Below are 18,541 nucleotides of genomic sequence, written 5' to 3'. Positions count from 1 at the left end.
CGAAATTAAAAAAAGAAATGAATAGTGATGACGAAGAATTTGTTTATTCAACCTCTGTAACCTTGCAGTTTGTAATGAATGTAAATTTTTACACGGTTAAAACGTTCTTAAATATTCCTATGGAAAGATATTGGAAAAAAAGTCAATAATTTTTGAGTTTTTTTTTACATTTTTCCCTAATAAAAATTGTATTTATTAAATATTTAATTTATTTAAACTTACGAAATGTGGTTTGAAAAATCCCTGTTTAAAAAATTAAATGTTATAAAACAATTAGTTGGCAATAGCTAAATTGAAACAATTTTTTCCTTTGAGATGTTATTTGCTTATTATATCAGTGATGCCCGAACTTTCGCAAAAACATATTTTTGAAAATTGCTATGACAGTAAAAATCATTACAAAATTCAGACCATCGTGGATTTTCACCTTTATTGTGACAAGAATAAAATTTGCCTAGTGTGAACTTATCCCCTGCAACGACAAATCTATTGATTAACTTGATTGCATTCAAAATAATAGAGAATTGAACTTTTTCATGATTTTATGCAAAATTTTATTGATTCTTCTCGATTTAAATTTTGATTTTTGTCCTTTACTGACGGATTTACTAGAATCTCAGCAATGATTGAAAGTCATGAAATATTTCCATCAGAAGTCAATAAAATCATGAGATTTCTGTAAAATCATAGACCAGAAATTTGGTCTGCCAGACGCATTTCGGCTTTTCGCCATCTTCAGTGTGTCTGTCAGAAACGCCATGAATTTGTTTTCAATTTATAAACACTAGTCAGTAATTGTCGAATTTCCGCCGATTTTGACAAAATGAATGAAGTATGTTATTTCTTATTTAGCAGGTGTTGGCTTGCCTTGTCAAAAAAATTAAGTTTTAACTTGTTTATGTTTTTGGACTGGTTGTCAGTTTTTGGCGTTTTACTTTACGATTTTGAGTTACTGGAGAGTGGGCATGAGTTGGGCTAGTTTAAATTGGGTTAGGTTAGGTACGCAATGGTTAGAGGTTCGAGTTAGTGCTAGGTTAGGGCTAGAGTGAATACTGCGCCAGGGAAATAAAAAGGACAGGAATACATTCCAGAAAGATAGCCATCTTCCCTGGCAGTCAGGCAGCACTAAAGGCCCTAGGTTCATGCCAGGTGAAGGCAAAGAGTGTTTGGGACTGCATGGAGGCCCTGACGGAAGTCAGTGACACTAATGACCCCCTGGCATGTATCCCTTGACATTCGGGGCATAGAGGCAACGAAAAAGTTGAGTCAAAGAGGAAGATAGAGTCTCTAGGTCCTGAACCCTACTGTGACCTAGTATCTTGCCACAAAAGAGGATACATCTCAAAATGTATCCTTAATGAGTCCAAAACCTCATACCGTACGAAGAGATTCTTAGAAGGGCCATCCGCAAAACTTAAAAGGTATTACTGGAAGGCAACCGAACCAGGATTGTGGTTTGACTCCTGACATGACACTGCCTCTTCAAAAAACAGATGCACCGGAAAGGAATCCAGACAGAGGAAACACTGTAAGGATACTGCAAGGAAGAGGAGACCGCAGAACACATTTTATGTTTATGTGAATGCCTATATAGATGCAGGTTTTTGCAACTAGGACAGGAAAAACCACAAGCGACAACGTTAGTGTAGGATCTAAGGAACCATTGGCAAGGGTCTGGAGGTTGATTAACATCTGAAGTTGGCCAGTGAGTTATAAAAACAGGGGATCACAATTATCTTCTGAGGTAGAGGTGCAGAGGCCTTGTGACCACCTCTTTTATCCCTATCCCTTCCCTAGACATGGTTAGGGTTTTGAAAAAAAAGGTGAAGCACGATTCTCGATTATTGGATTGCCTTAGAATGAAAATTTAGTTTCAACAAAGATATCTTTTTCGGGGTTTATGTCAACGTTTTTTGTGCTTTATCATTTTGTCATCTATTTGTTTGCGCTGAGTTGGATTAAGAACGGAATTGTTAGGGTTACAGTTAGTGTTAGATTTGGGTTAAGTACGGGTTAGGTTAGGCAGCAGGGCTAGGGTTAGGTTACATAATTCATTGATTTTCCGTGAAGCTGAGAAAATCTGCATGTAAAAAGAGCCAGTTATCTTAATGGGCTTTGATTAAGCTTGTGATTTAAATTGCCAAGTAATAATGTCATTACTAAGTCCATAAATAAAGTTCTAGAGATATATAGATACCTAACTAAACTAAAATAAAAGACCTAAATAAATTTAATATTGTTGACATTTTCATTATTTTCCTCTTACGGTTAATGATAGTATGATCAGAGTTGATGTAATTGGAGAGAGGTTATGTTTTGTGTTGACATTGTCGATATGACGGATCTTACACAGCCGTTGTTGGAATTTCATTATTGATAATTCATTACATTTCTTGGTCCGATTGACCAAATAACATGTTTCAATTAATTAATCTTTATGTGAGGTATTGGTTGAGATAAAATAGTCAGTGTCCGGGAATCGAACCCACTACCTTCGGCTAAATACGCCGCTCTACCACTTGAGCTATCGTGATTTCGATCTACTTTTGTTAGTGTCCGAGTATGTAAAATTTCAGTAAATTTACAAATTTATAAATCCTGTTTTTTTTTGGGCTTTCTCTCCTTTCGTAGGACACGTTGACTCGTACATAGTCCAAATTTACAACAGTCATTCTTTCCAGTTTGGAGGATCGGAAAGCTCTGGAGAAAAAAAAAGCGACGGGCGGAGTTTCCGATTGGCCTCGTCGTGCCTGCCTTTTGGCGTTGAATCTATTGCGTCGCTGGAACGCTCTATTAAATCAATTGTTACACGTTAGCAAGCCCATCCCAGGCCGAATCGCGCCATTCTAATAGCACCCGGGGGCCCAGCGTTTCTAATTGCCCAGCCAGTCTGAACCGGACGCTGGAGGCCGGGCACAAACGAAAAAAAAAAATAAAGAAAATGAAAACCCCTCCTACTTTACAATTATGCCTCGGGTAATTCCTTTATTACTTTTTTGATTAAAATTTGGAGCTTTGGAACAGCTCGCCCCTGGAATACAGAACCAAGAAAGTCCCTGAAACAAAATAACACAGGGCAAAACTTAAACAACAATCATGCTTATTTGACCGCCGTTAGGTTGATTAATTTGATTATCAACAGTTAATAGTAAATAAAGAAGAAACATTGAACTCCCATCAGCAAATTGCTTACGTCCATCATTCTATAGGGCTGCTTTGAGCAAGCACCATTTCCCTGTTCCGATTTTTGGAGGAAACAGGACTGTTTTATTATTATATTTATTACATTATGTATATAGTACTGATACATATTTCGTTTTGTGTATATTGCGGTGAATGTATGTCATAGCGTGAATAGTGTGAGATGGCCTATAGTTGAATATTGAGTTTCCATCGAACATTAGATTGCCAAAGCGGAGGGGGGGGGAAGAAAGGGGTAAGGAAGGATATGGAAAGTAACAGGGGACTTTGCCTGGGCCCACAAGGAAGGTGTCCCTGTGGGTAGACCAATGCTGGACAATTTTCCCAGGGAATTTGGTCAATTTCTTGCCAATGTTGCTCTGCTGTGTTAGTCAACAACCCTAGGAATACACCACCAAACAGTCACCATAACCTTTTTTGAAGTATCGAGAAATGTTTTGGCACTTCATCCTTGTCCATCCACTGACCTGTACGCCTCCTGTTATCGTACAGAAACCATTTCTCATCGCACGTGATGATTCGATCGAGAAACGGATCAGAAACAGGAGAGACGTGCAAATTTCAAAGATTTCTTTGGGCTTCGGTTAGTTCGTGCGGTGCCCACTTCTCCAGTTCCTTTACTTTACCAATTTGATCCAGATGGCGTACAACGGTTGAGTGGTCCACTAAGTTCTTCCGCAATTTCCCGTGTTGTCTTACGTGAATTTTCTTCAATCAACGTTTTGAGTTAATCGTCGTCCACATCGGAAGGCCTATCTTGACCTTCCCAATCTAAGGGATCGAAATTTCTGAAACCACCCCTGCACCGTGCATTCGCTAATGTTTTCCTCCCCAAACTGTATTGATGTTACGCGCGGTTTGGGCCGCACTACCCCCAAGTTTAAATTCGTACAAATAAATTTGACGAAAATCTAGTTTGGACATATTCAATTTCGCAGGTCCTCACTCTTATAAAATTCAATCCAAAATCCATTCTGAAAGTGGTCTGATTGACCAAATTACTTCTTTCAATTAATTACTCTTTGCACGTAAGGTCTTGCGAACACGAAACAAATTTTCAAAACCTGCATTAATTTTGCACCAACCCAATAGAAAAAAAATGACTATCGGCATAACAAACTATGAAAAGGTGGTTAATCCTTGATATTTAAATTGCTCGTAGCTCATGCTATCAAGTACCAAGTTGAGTAATAAACAAAATTGCAACCTTGATTTAGTGAAGAACTTTGAAAGTTTATCACAGACTAAATGTTGTATTAATTGTTATTTCTTAAATGTTTACCTGCTTGACTAAATTCGAAAAAGGTTTTTGGTTGGTTAACGCCAAAAGTTGAATAAATCGAAACAGAAAACGTTGAAATTTATCAATTTAAATCAAAAACGCGTTTTAAATTTTACGACTCCTTTTAACAGTTCGTAACAAATGTAGCAAACTAGTTTGTCTAGGTTTTTGATTTCGTCTCGTAAAACGTTTGGCAACCTGGTTCGCATTGGTGCTATTACATAAAAAACATTTATTAACCCTCTCAATCATCGGGTTGTCGGCGTTCTGTAACATCGGGTTTTATGATATAACACCAATGTGTAATTTGTTTTTAAAAATTTTACGACCGTCTAGCCATTTATCACGTTTTCAGAAGACTAAAGTGTTTTATATAGTGTTAAAATTAATTGAAAGGTTTCAAAATAAAATTGCAACTAGGTCGGTATGAAAATAATTTGATTTCTTCAGATTAGAAAAAGTAAACAATGAATGATTTAGCGTAGTATGCTTATGTATTTCAAATTTTCACAATTTATTTGCAGATTTGAATAATGAATTAGAAGAGAAAATGTTGGGTTGTTTTTTCCATTTGTGACGAGTTTTGAATACCAGGTGATTAAATTATAAAAATTCGGGTTATTTAGCTTACGTAAATTCAATTTGCGTCAATAATGGCAATTGAAATTTTGTACAAATAGCACTCCAAGTGAATTATTGGTATCTTCATTGAAACAGAAGCCCCTTGACAATTTCACGAATCGCTAGCTCCCTGTGTTTTTCTGTATTCTTCCATTATCTTTTTCGACTCGTGTTTTTTGTGAAATTGTGACAGAGTAAACTGAACCTGGGAACTTTTGAGACCCGGTTTCGAGCCGTTTTTCTCATGGAAATGAGCCGCGCCAATCCGGCGCAAGGGCTTTCCTTTGTGCTAAATGTCTTTCATCCCGAATTACAACACGATACCAATTTCGGACAGGTTTTCGTCCTTGGCGGTTGTGGAAAACGCTACGACCCGATTTTATTTCCGCGTCGAAAACTTTTCGATTGAAAAATACGCTGCTTACTGTACTGGGAGTGTACCGCGGGCGCGTCAGAGGTATGCGACCTCCCTCTCTTTTGCAAGATCGAGTCCTTAGAAGGACAAAGATTCCTTTCTCTTTCTTACAGGCGCGGATTCGGTAAAGAGATTTTTAAAAAAACCGTATAAATTTGGAATACGACCTGTTGAAACGAAGTTTATTGAGTAAAATCAAATTAAGTTTGAACGTTAGGAGCTGATTATGCATTACGCGGATCCTCAGATAATTTTTTTTTTAAATAATCTTTTTATATTTGTTTGACAAACGTGAGCTACAACAAACGTTATTTGTTGAGTTAAGCAAGCGAAACGTTTAAAAAACAACAAACAAAACCCGAAACGAGAAAACTATTTTAAAAACAATTGGAAATATTTCTGAAAACTTTGTATGTTAACAAAATCAAGGTGAAATTTCTCCAAATTAAATATATAACTGGTCTTAAAAAATATAAATTTGAGTAGTAACCATGAGGGAAACGTGGCATTCTTATATTTGGATCAAATCGATATAGGTTTAATTCTTAAAGTTTAGGGTCTGGCACACAGGAGTCCTTTATAAACTATTATTATTTAACTATTTATCCTGAATCCTACCATTTAACTGGCCGCTGCTTCAGAGTGATTGCTCAGGCCTTTAACTGATACAAGCCGGCGTCCCCCAAGGCAACATTTGTATCCCCATGCAGATTACCATTTACACTGCTGACTTTCCTGACCCACACAAGGTATGGCATTTTTGTCTTCTAACCCGAATCCTACGGACTTTGCTGAGTTGAGGGCAAGAATGATTGAGGAAAAATGAAAAAGAAGGACTTACCGACATACTCAGATATCTCGGCAGCTGACTGACGTAGAATCCCCATACAAGAATTAAGAGACAAGTACGAAGACCTTTAGGGTCGAAAAGTTTTTTGACCAACAAAACTCAACAACTCTAGGCATAAGGAGTAGGACTGTCTAGTTCCGGAAAGGTTGACAAAAATAACTTTGAGTTCATTTTGGATGAGGTTGGTGACGTAGTAAGGAGCTTACAAATCTGAGGTCTTTTGGTAATAAAGACTGGGTGCGCTGGAGATATTGGATGAACCTTGGCGGAACTACAGAATCCTACTCCTTATGTCCTTATTATCAAAGGTCCTCAGATTTGTAAGCTCCTTACTACGACACAAACTTCATCCAAAATGACCTCAATGTTACTTTTGCAAACTAACTGATTTTGCTTCCAAAAGTTCCACTCCAAACTTTCGATGTATCCTGACACTTCTGTGGACGACATTTCCATTTTGAGACCCTATGTCGTCTTAAACGACGATGGCATCGAGACCCTCCCCTTTAATCTATCCCATTTGGCTAGTATCTCTTATCCTGTCCTACGGATGCAGTGCTGAAAACCACGAAGAACGTTTAATAGTTGTTTAATTCTCTGAATCACAATGCTAAAATCTACATTTTTAAAACATTAGCGCTAGTGTTTATAGCCAATTAACGTCGTGATTCGTGTTTTATGGAACGGCTTAAAATGCAAATCGAAGCGTTTCGTACTCGTGCCGTACTGCAGTGATGTAAAATGCCTAGCATTTTAAAATGCTAGTAGTGTAATCTACTTTCGTGGCTGATGAGGCCATCACGTACCAGGACGCTTGTCGAACTGGGTCGCCGGAATCTAATTTTCACCCGCGTTCTTAAACTAACGAAGTGACAACGTTTGAGGCTATTATTTGTCGATTGTCATTGTGAGCTTTGTCCCTCGTTACTTCCGGGCTGGACGACCCCAGGGCTATTGAATTTTTTAAACAATGCACAAAGAGAATTCTTAACGCAAAAGCTGTCTTTGAGCCACGTGAAAAGTAGGAAGGGCGAAAGGTCCGTAAATAGGAATAATTAGTTGGCTTTTAAATAGTAAAGACAAATATTAATACAGATTTCAGTGAAAAGTTAAAAATAAAAAAAAATACCTAAGATGGAAAACTGTTTAAATTTGAAACTCCGAAAAACTGGAAAATCCGTTGACATTTAAAAATCAGTATTTAAAAGATACTTACCAATCAATAATTATCGTTTTACAAAATATAATGACACCATTTGGGGATGAACTGGGATCTAGATTTCCCCAGATTTTTATCTAAAGCCTTTTGAAGGGGTTTTGAAAGCTTATCTACTCTCGGCTCCCTTACATCTTTCTTGAAAGCCGTCTGTAAAGTTTCTTATCAATTTTTAGACGTCGATATGTGTCCTTAAGGAAGACTGCGATATCACAAGGAATCGGAAAACCGCGCTTTTTGACTACTTATTCTCTAGCCAGGATAGAAAAAGTAAAAAACTCGAGATGCCCAAGTCAAAGTCACTCTCGAAGTTGGCCAAGTACCTCAAGAACAAGACGAAGGTTTGTTATTATAAAATTTATATGTTATTCATGTCCGTTCATTGTTATGTGAGTATTTGAAGTTGAGTTGAGGCAATTTTTGTCTGGATAAAAATTATTTTTCATCTTTGTTTTCATTATGCTGAAATCTTTTACATTTTCGTCTACTGTTTTTTTTTTTTTTTTTTTTTTTTTTTTTTTTTTTTTCATTTTGTGTTAAAAATTGTCGGTGTTTATTTGGATTTATGATTTGATGGAGTTTTTCCAGCCAAATATGTAAAAGTAATAATGAAGTTATTTACATTTGTTACTGTGTATATTTAATATATACTTTTAGTTTAATATAATACATAATTACAGCGTACATCTAAATTAAATTATCGTTTTCTTAAAATCCACGGTTCGTAGCAGTTCTTGTCCAAAGGTTGAAAAATCCCATGCTCTCCGTGGTTGAAATACTTCATTCAATTTTGTCTATTATTGGGTTGTCCGGAAAATAATGCAGGATTTTGGTAATAAACAAAAAAAAAGAAACTAGTTACTTTAAAGCAATGTTCTTTAATCAAAATAATTTCCCATACTCTCAATACATTTCTCCCAACGTGTTGGTANGTTTAAAATGATGTCAGGAAGCGTAGGGTCATATTTGAAATTTTTGAAGTTGGGGGGGGGGGAGGCTGTATAATTTTTCTACAAAAAAAAGGTAAAAATGGAAACATTAACACACACACACACACAATATATATATATATATATATATATAATTAAATTTTGTCTATACATGGACGTTTCGGGCCTACAGATACTGATGATGGGACGTACGCCCGAAACGTCCATATATAAGTAAATACATACATATATATGTATATATACATATATATTACTTATATATTACTTATATACAATTTCAAACGTACAATGTGTATACTTATGTATACTTATATACAATGCTTCCTCTATAAAGCCAGTTAATGCCAGATTAGAATATTGTATACATTATATATGCATATATATACATATAGACACACAGATATATACACATGGTATGTACACGTCCAAAAAGAACTACGAGACTAGGGAGGTGCTTTCAACTTGATTATCCCAAGGAAATTTATAATTATTGTTATTAAATGATGAAATTGTGATGTTAAATATTGTTTGTCCCGTCTTGACCTTTTATTTAGTTGTTTTTGACCGGGGTGGTTGACACGAGTGAAAGCACGTCCCAGTTTTTGTTTCGTTTCGACACGCCTTTTTTTATATGTATTTTTTACCTCCTTCGCTTTTTGAATTTTATGCGGCTTTCTAGTTTTGCATCCGAAGCCTGGTGCGTTCACCTCGGTTCCACTTTCTCCCCTCCCGGTTAATAATATCCGTAATCAACGATATGCTTAAAGTCGACTTACGTTATACCCAAGTTGCGAAGCGCGGCCGGGCTTTCACTTCCCAGTATGTCGCAGGATGGCAATCGTGAAATAACGGGTCGACAATAATTATCCAGCGTTATCGGACTTTTTTTTTTTTACAAAACACTTTCCATTGATCGTCCTGTTGTAAAAGTTTTAAAAAATAATTACAAATTTAAGGATAAGTTTTCTAAACGTGCCTAAAGTAGTATGAAAAGGTTAACAAACTGATACCCCATTTTGCCAGAAAAAAAATTCTTACACAATCAAATAAATAAATTCCCATAATATTTTCGATTTATACTAAAAATTGGTTAATTTAGAGACAAACTTGGGGATAAAAAAATTTTTGAATACAATTCACTCTCCACTTGTTATGATTTCAATATAAAAGAGATAGTGCGATAACCTACGAGTGGAGTAATAAAAATATATATTAGATTTTTAATTTTCTCTTATCGCTTTTTCTTTTTTTTATTTGTCGAGTCGTTTGGTAAACAAGATGCTTGGATGTAAATGATGAAAAAGATTGATTGTTCAAAAATGAAATGATTTAAAATGTCCTGGGTCCTTTTTTGACGCATCCCTCCTTCTCGCGTCTGTTCTGTGTCATCCATTTCGTATACGACTGAAAAATATGCGTCTTTGTCTATATGAACAGATGTACGTATGAAAGACAAACATTTTTTTTTATTACTAGCGAATAACAATGGTCAAAATAAGAGAAAATTTTAAAAAAATCTGCAATGTGTGATCCTTCAGATTTGATTTTTCCCTTGTTTTAATTATTCTGTGTCTGTAATAAAATAAGAACTCAATAAAACTTTTAAAAAAATGCATTTTGTTCTATTTATATTGATAAAAGATAGTAGGATGAACAATGTTGAACACATTCAAAATTCAAAAAATAATGACATCTCAAAACGCCTGTTATAATTATTTTATTCTATTTTATGGTTATATTTAGTTCATGAAAGTCTTTCATTCCGTTCAAAAAGCACCAATTTAAATTTAAGCGTATCAAATCTTTAGATGCTTAGAACGTAAGAGAAGTGTCGAAAAATATAACAAATTATAAAATGGCGTGTCTTCGGATTTTACCCTTTTTGTGCTATGCTGTTTTCACACCGATTTTTTGAGCTTAGACAAAGTAAAATGCCTATTTCAATATAAATACAGATTGAATAAGTAATAACAAAAAATGCTGCTTAAAATAATGAAAGGTAACTCTAAATTACAATTTATCTTTATGTTTCTTCTTTTTTTTTCAAGTGAAAAATACAGTAAATAGCACAAAAAATATTATAACTATGTAATTTAATTATATAAAATATGGAATACTGATCAAAATAGACAAAAAACCACTAAATTGTGTTAGTGGTTGCTGATTTTATTTTCCTCTGCGTACTGTGTCTATTCTGTCTCAGTTTTTCTGTATAAAACTCAAAACCTATATCCTAATAGAGAAAATATTAAGAAAAGTGTCTTTATTCTTTACAGTATTTTGATTTTTTTACCCATCTTAAGTCAGCTGTTTTGTGTGCAATTGAGAAATAATGCCTTTGGCAGATTTGTACGTATTAAAGATACAAGGGTTAAGTCGATAAGCAAAGGTCAACAGGATGAAAATAAACAAAAAGAATCAGTTTTGCAATAGGTGACCGTTCGGATTGGGTTTTTCTTTTTTGTGTCTGTCCTGTATCTATAATTAAGAGTTCAACTGAAAATCCATGCTTTTGTCGGTTTGTACATTGTAAAATACTGAAAACATGAAAGAACAGAATTGATAGTTTAAAAAAAAAAGAAGAAGAAAGCAACTAGCGTTTGGTTTCTATTTTATGTCCATCATTCTGTTCGCGCCATCAAATCAAAATTGATCATTTCAACATTGTTTGTAAAGGGCGACATGTTTTTGTAAGAAAAAAAAACCAAAACGCCACCAAAAACAGTAGGATTACACATTTTGGCTTTTTGTTATAAAACGTGAGTTAACTCTTTAGACTCATTACTTGTACACTAAGCAAAATTTTCAAAATGTATCAAAGTGTATTTAAACAGAGCAAAATACAATTAATAATTATTAATTATTCATGCTGGGACTATCATATAATTTTAAAATTTAATCCTGTTACACTGTACAATGAAACCTGTGTAAACTTACGTGTTTACACATTTTTTCAATATTTAATCTTTTTATGTAAGGTTTTGGTCGAAATGAAAAAGTTAGTGTCACGAGCGGGATTTGAACTCACGGCCTTCGGCTCAATACGCCGCTGCTCTACCACTTGTCACGATAGCTCAAGTGGTAGAGCAGCGGCGTATTGAGCCGAAGGTCGTGGGTTCAAATCACGCTCGTAACACTAACTTTTTCATTACAACCAAGACCTTACATAAAAAGATTAATCAATTGAAAGAAGTAATTTGGTCAATAGACCACTAAATATAACGGATTTTGCAATATTTTTTCTTGTTTTTAATATGAATATTATCAGAGGGATGGAGCGTAGTATTCGTAAGTAGAAGAAGAGATATGTTATAAAAGAAACTAATTTTTTAAAAATATAGTAAGATGGAAAAGAAAATTGTATTTCCTATCTTTTATTTTCTATATTATTTCTTCTTATCAGACGATAAAGATATTCTAAAAGTAAACTAAATGGTAAACAAAATAAACGAAATGTACAAAATTTTTCAAGGCTGTTGAATTTATTTTTATGTTTTTTCTCCTGGTAATAATTGCAAAAAGGGGCGTCGGTGGCCGCAACGGTTTAGGCGTTGATACGGCGCTCATCACTGTAGGGTAAAGGTCCCGAGTTCGAATCCAGCTGCCCTGCATTCGAACCCGACATACTTACAAATGGGCTTTTGTTTTCAAAAACACCGGCACCCTGAGGGTTGATATGGTTTCTGATGTTGCAAAACCCTCGTAAAAAAATAATAATTGTAAATATTAAAATTTCAACAATAAAAATTGTTGCTATGTTGCACAATGTATATATTGCTATTTTAGTATATTGCTCGATTCATTTTCTCTTTTTTGTGAATGTGTAAAAAATATATGTATTAAGGAATGGATCATGTTCGTAAGTACATTGTAAAAAGTTTTCTTCTATTCGAAAACAAATGTTTGCAAAATTACACCTGTTTTAAATATTGTTTTTTTGTTACTACAACGAACACAAACGTAGTAATTAGTAAAATTGATACAATATTATGTTTATATAAATTAAATTTTTGGTTTTTCGGTTAATCTTCCAGATTTTTGTCAGCTTAAAGACGGATCTGGTTTCGTTGCAATCTCACTGACACTTTATTTTCTAAAAATCGACAGTACAAACAAGGCCACAGTACATACAAAAAAAAACGCCTTGAGCCTATTTAGATGCCTGCGCATGAACTGTCTTGTTGCATTGATTTGCGTCAGCGATCGGCGAATTTGATTGAAATTTTCCATTTCTGTTTTCCAGGTCTTGTCTATGAGCGGCGAACTGAGACGAGCATTGTATGCGACAAGCGTTGCATCGCTCGACTTGGAGCTCTTCCTGCCCGACCTTGTCGGAACGACGGAAATCCTCTCCGAGGACCACAGGAAACAACTATGTAGACATCTGCCAGCGAGAGCCGAAGGTGAGAGATTTACATTGCACATTTACTCAGGAAACCGTTTGAAAAAGAAAATCTCTTAAGAAACCTTTAATTTTTGCAACTTGTTGCTTAAAAACCATGCGTGGAATTCCTGTCTTCCTTTACGTTAAAATTCATATTTAAACTTTTTTATTACTATCTAGCAATTATATATTCATATAGATCCTAGATCAATACATAAATCTTCAAATGTTCTTACCTAACTGCAATTTAAGTTCTAAAAAAATATAATTGGTGCATAATTTCCTTCCTCGATGTGGTACCTATACATAAATTATACATGCGGTTTGTAGATTGGCCGATCATCCGGTCGATGAACCGTGGGCAATTTGGTGGAAAACCTCCTTTGGTCCGCTTGTTCTCGCTCTCTGTCACGACTCGAAGAATTCGTGATATTTCAATTATACAGAATCAAAAATGTATAAACAATACATTTGCCAATAGAAAGTTTTTAACGTCCTGAATTTCTCCTTGCAATATGAAGTACCGTCATCGTTTTACAATTTTCCAGAATTTCTTGAATATTCATTGAGCCTTCCGAAGTTTGATCTTTGCTACAAGTGCTTTTCCCTTCAAATTAGGTCATTCTTTAAAAAAAAAAATTCTAAATAAAATAAATTCTTAAGAAAATATTTTTTTTTATTGGACCAAACCATAAAAAAGCTGAAAGTTCGCAAAATTGTCAGAATTTCTTGAGTGCTCATTTACTTTTCCAAGATTTGGCCTTACCTAAAAGGGATTTTCTCTTCAAATTAGGTCAGTCTTTAAAAAAATTAATTTCTAAATAACGTTAATTCCCAATCAAATATTTATTTTTATTGGTCCAAATCATAAAAAAGTTGAAAATAAGCAAAATTGGCAGAATTTCTTGACTATTCGATAAGCCTCCAAAGTTTTATCTTTTACAACTGATTTTATCTTCAAATTAGGTCATTCTTTAAAGAAAATAAATTTCTAAATAACGTAAATTCCTAATAAAATATTTATTTTTATTGGACCAAATCATAAAAAAGCTGAAAGTTTGCAAAATTGTCAGAATTTCTCGACTGCTCATTTACTTTTCCAAGGTTTGGCATTTGCTAAACGGGATTTTCTCTTCAAAATTTAGCAATCTCTTAAGAAAACTAATTTTTAAGAAAAGTAAAATCTAAACCAAATATTTCTTTTCAATGTCCCAAACCATAAAAAAGCTGAAAATACGTAACATTTCCAGACTTCTTGACTGTCCATTCGATTTTCCAAAGTTATTGATAAAAGAGATTTCCTCTTCAAAGTAGACCCGTCTTTCGAGAAAATAAATTTTTAAGTAGAGTAAATTTCTAATCAATTGTTTCATTTCGGTATTCCAAACTATAAAAAAGTTAAAAATACGAAAAATTTACGGAATTTCTTGACCTGTTCATTTACTTTTCCAAGTTCTGGCCTTTGCTAAAAGGGATTTTTCTCTTCAAATTTGGTCATTCTTTAAAGAAAATAAATTTGTAAATAACGTTAATTCCTAATCAAATGTTTATTTTTATTGGTCCAAACCATAAAAAGGTGAAAGTACGCAAAATAGGCAGAATTTCTTGACTGTTCATTTACATTTCCAAGGTTTGGAAAAAAGTGATTTTCTCTTCATAGTAGAACCATCTTATGAGAAAAATAATTTTTAAGAAGAGTAAATTCTAAACCAAATATTTCTTTTGGCCCAAACCATAAAAGTAAATTTCTAATCAACTGTTCCATTTTGATAATCCGAACTATAAAAAAGCTAAAAATACGAAAAAGTGTCAGAATTTCTGGAATATTCATTTACTTTTGCGAAAATAAACTTTTACATCGAGTACATTTCAAATCGAATATTTCATTTCAATGCCCCAAACCATAAAAGTCTGAAAATTCACAAAATTTTTAGAATTTCTTGATTGTTCGTTTGATTTTACGCAGTTTGTCCTTTGCTAAGGTCAGTATCATTGTCGATGATGACAACGAATATGTTCAAAATTTTATCGGTCCTTTTGGAAAATAAATTATTTCAGTTACATTCGTTTGTTGGCTTGTTTTCTAAGAGCTACTGATCGATAACTTCAGGTCCGCCCAGTTTCGCTTAGTTATAGATGTTTTAGATGTTTTCAGGACGGAACCCAGCAGTCTTTCCGATTAACTTTGATCAAAAGGTAAAATGTGGTATATGAAAGATCGTAAAATCATAAAAAATTCTGACAATAGTAAAAATGCACAATTATTTGATTATTTTTGTTGGCGTGGATTCAATTTTATCATGCTCATGGATACTTCGAATTTATAGTGACGAACGTTAAATTTTTAAATTGCAAACCATGTTTCATGCTAAACATTCTAAAGTGACGTACAAAAATGTTATTTTACTCTGTCGATGAGACTTCCTACTTGGTTGCATCTCGTTTGTTTATTTATTTTAATTTTTGACTCGTCAAGGTTTAAAAATACACTTGCACAACGGCAATTGCCTCACGTCTTATCTCCATTTTCTATGTTTCAAAGACGCAGGTGGGGCCGGGTTAAAAGCGAATTATACCGAAATCTTGGCTCTTTGAAGGCCAAGGCTTACAATCGAACAGAAGTGTAATTTGTTTCAAACCGAGAGCCATTTCGATTTTTTTTTTCAGACTATCTGTTTTTTGGAAGAAAAAAGGTACAACCTTGACTTTACAACTGCAATCAATCACCTGCGACGATTAATCACTAGATAATCATCGGATCAAGATTGTTCTCTTAATATAACTCAACGTTAACACATAACACATAATATTTCGTGGTCCGATTGACCAAATAACTTCTTTCAACCGATTAATCTTTATGTAAAGTATTGGTTGAAATTAGTGTCACGAGCGGGATTCGAACCCACGATCTTCGGCTCGATACGCCGCTGCTCTATCACACATCTTCACGTACGTGTAGTGAAGATATACTTCATTTTACTTATTAAATCCATTATATTTCGTAGTTAACACATAACATTGACCATTGATAATCCTGCACCTGATAAACTACTCGTCTATCATCCAAGGATCAATCAAGTTCAGTGGTCTTGAGGACTTAATAAGGCTGGCTAAGAGATGTTTCTATAGTAAATAAGCGCGAACAAGAAACAACAGATAGTCGTTTATTTTTGCCAAAGGAAAGATTCTTGAAAATAGAATTAAAGGATTGTGATGGTTGGATAATTTGGAGTGGAATTTGTCGAGAAGATAGTTTTGTATACGGATCGTTAAGAAAAGAAAGGATTGTTTAAGCAAAAGTGAATGTTTGTTTCTGGGTTGGTGGGAAGGTTTGTAGTGTAATTTGTGATTTGTAGAGAAGAAAGTGTGCCCCCCTGTGAGACTCCGCTCGTGCAAGAGGCAGAATGAGGTAACAGGTTGTTGGATACCCGATGGTAAGCTTGAGCTTTAAGCAGCAACGCCTTGTGAACAATGAATGTTCGGTCGTGTTGTTCCTGTTGTTATTCATTTGCGAGCATGATCAAAACAAGATTTTCTAGGATTTTTGCCAAGGATGGTAACTAGGCTGATTAGTAAAACTTAGGGAGATGAGTAGGTTTGCGAGGTTTAGGGATCATCGGTACGGAAGTAAACAAAAAGAATAGAGTGCGCAGTAGAGTGCAGTAATTAAAACTATTGCCTTTCTGAGAAGTTGATGAAGGATTTTCGAGGTGATCCATAGTCCGTTTTCCTTTTGCCCCGTATTAAATGTCACTGAAATTGTTTCCTGTTCAAGTTTCCTGAACCGTTTAAACACGCCAGGTAAAAGTACATGGAAAAAGGAAAAGTTACGACCAATTGGCTAATTTTCGAGGGATATTAGGATCAGGGACGTTTCCATTGGCAATTTTTGCATACTAGCACTGAGCACACCATCTATTATCAACACAACATATTCATTTATTTCCACTAATTTCGTGGTCCACTTTATTTAGTCATTAATTAACATTTAAGAATAATCAGATTGTACCGACTGAAAATACTTTCTGAAGCTTATAAATGTAACAAATATAAATGAATATTACAATTAATTAAGGTTTTTAGTTGAAAATTCAGATGCGGTTGAGATGGGAAGTTGGTGTCCGAGTGGATCGAGGTCTGATAGCTCAAGTGGTAGAGCAGCGGTGTATCAAGCCGAAGATCGTGGGTTCGAATCCCGCTCGTGCCATTGACTTTTTTATCTCAACTAAAAACCTTAATTAATTGTAATATTCATTTATATTTGTTAAATTTATAAGCTTCAGAAAGTATTTTCAGTCGGTACAATCTGATTATTCTTAAATGTTAATTAATGACTGTAAGTGATGTATTCAATTTTTGTTTGTTTGGGTGTTTTTCCACCTTTTGCGAGTTCTATGCTTAGATTATTGCATAGAGACACTCACTACATAAATTGATCGGTTCGTTGAACTGCATTTGGTTTCTTATTGATTTATTTCTGTTTTTGAATTGTCTTTTTTCTTTAAACTAAACGTCTTCTTGTAAAAGTTGTTTTTCGTTAAAAGCCTGGCATAAGTTTATTGATAGATAAACTGCTAAAAATTCGGGCGATCTCAAAATTTAAGCGCGTTTTGCCCCGGGGGTATCAAGAGATATCCGCCGTTCCTTGAGCCGAAAGGGGGAAAACCAATTAGGAAAAACAATTATAGGTATTTGAATATCAATCACTCGGGGTTATTAAACCCTAGCCTTATCACCAATGAAGACGGGGGGAAGCTAATACCGATGAGATAAGCCGTTCAGCTAGATACAACGTTTCACAAGTTGCTCGTTAAAAACACTAGTTTTCATCGTTTTTGTTCATTTCTTCCTATGGATTTTTCATGAATCGAGAAAAGTTTAAAACTAGGATCTGCCGAACAAAATATCTTTTTAAACATATAAAAGTTCCTAAAATGTAAACAACTCTTAACTTGGCGTACATTAGAGTTATAAAGTAAAGGCTTAAAGTTTTGTCGTCTTTGTATAGTTTTTTTAACCTACTGGTCCGCGCGTGCTCGCTACGTTACGCATTTTCCTCCCACGTCCTTTTTTTATTTTGTATACGCCCTTCTGAAATTCAAACGGATCGACAATAGGTAATTGAACTGCTTTCGAATTTCGTCTTGTTTTATTAATTTACAAAGACAAAACGTGGTAAAATGTCGCGCCGATTGTGGACGTGCCCTTCTCGTCCACAGGTTTTGTTTTGACTTATGCCTCGAATATCGTTTCCAGACCTAAAACTAAAACCCGACACTATGAGGAAGCCGCACGTCCTGAAGTTTGACAACTTTTAATTGAACAGACAATATTTTTTTAAGACAAATCATAGCTAGTCTTCGTTATCCTGGAGAAAAATAAATTTGTATTATATCAGTGCATATATGAATTTAGCCGAAGGTCGTGGGTTCGATCCCGCCCGTGACACTCATTTTCATCTCGACCAAGACCTTAGATTAAAAGAGTTTGGTGTTTAGTGACCGTTAGTTGATGATTATTTGGAGATCGTGAGATGCGGTCTAGTGCGACGTAGGTTTTAGAAAAACATTTTCTTTATCGTGCCACGTTTCGAGCTTTATTGAGATCATCTTCAGGGCTCAA

General features: G+C 34.7%; 1 protein-coding gene across 19 annotated transcripts in view; it reads left to right on the top strand.

Annotated features, from left to right (window-relative positions):
- Positions 1-18,541, top strand: part of LOC106663561 (TLD domain-containing protein 2) — a 357,519-nt gene that overhangs the window by 335,108 nt on the left and 3,870 nt on the right. For 15 of the 19 annotated variants that reach the window (XM_024224943.1, XM_024224946.1, XM_024224941.1 and 12 more), the window contains one exon: positions 12,779-12,938. In XM_024224943.1, coding sequence (XP_024080711.1) covers positions 12,779-12,938 — 160 coding nt within the window. The other 4 variants (XM_014388475.2, XM_014388473.2, XM_014388480.1 and 1 more) reach the window with 3 other exon arrangements.

Source organism: Cimex lectularius, unplaced genomic scaffold (assembly GCF_000648675.2).
Source record: "Cimex lectularius strain Harlan isolate CLEC.00 unplaced genomic scaffold, Clec_2.1 scaffold100, whole genome shotgun sequence".
NCBI classification, from domain to species: Eukaryota; Metazoa; Arthropoda; class Insecta; order Hemiptera; family Cimicidae; genus Cimex; species Cimex lectularius.
This window is presented reverse-complemented; position numbering and strand designations above follow the sequence as displayed.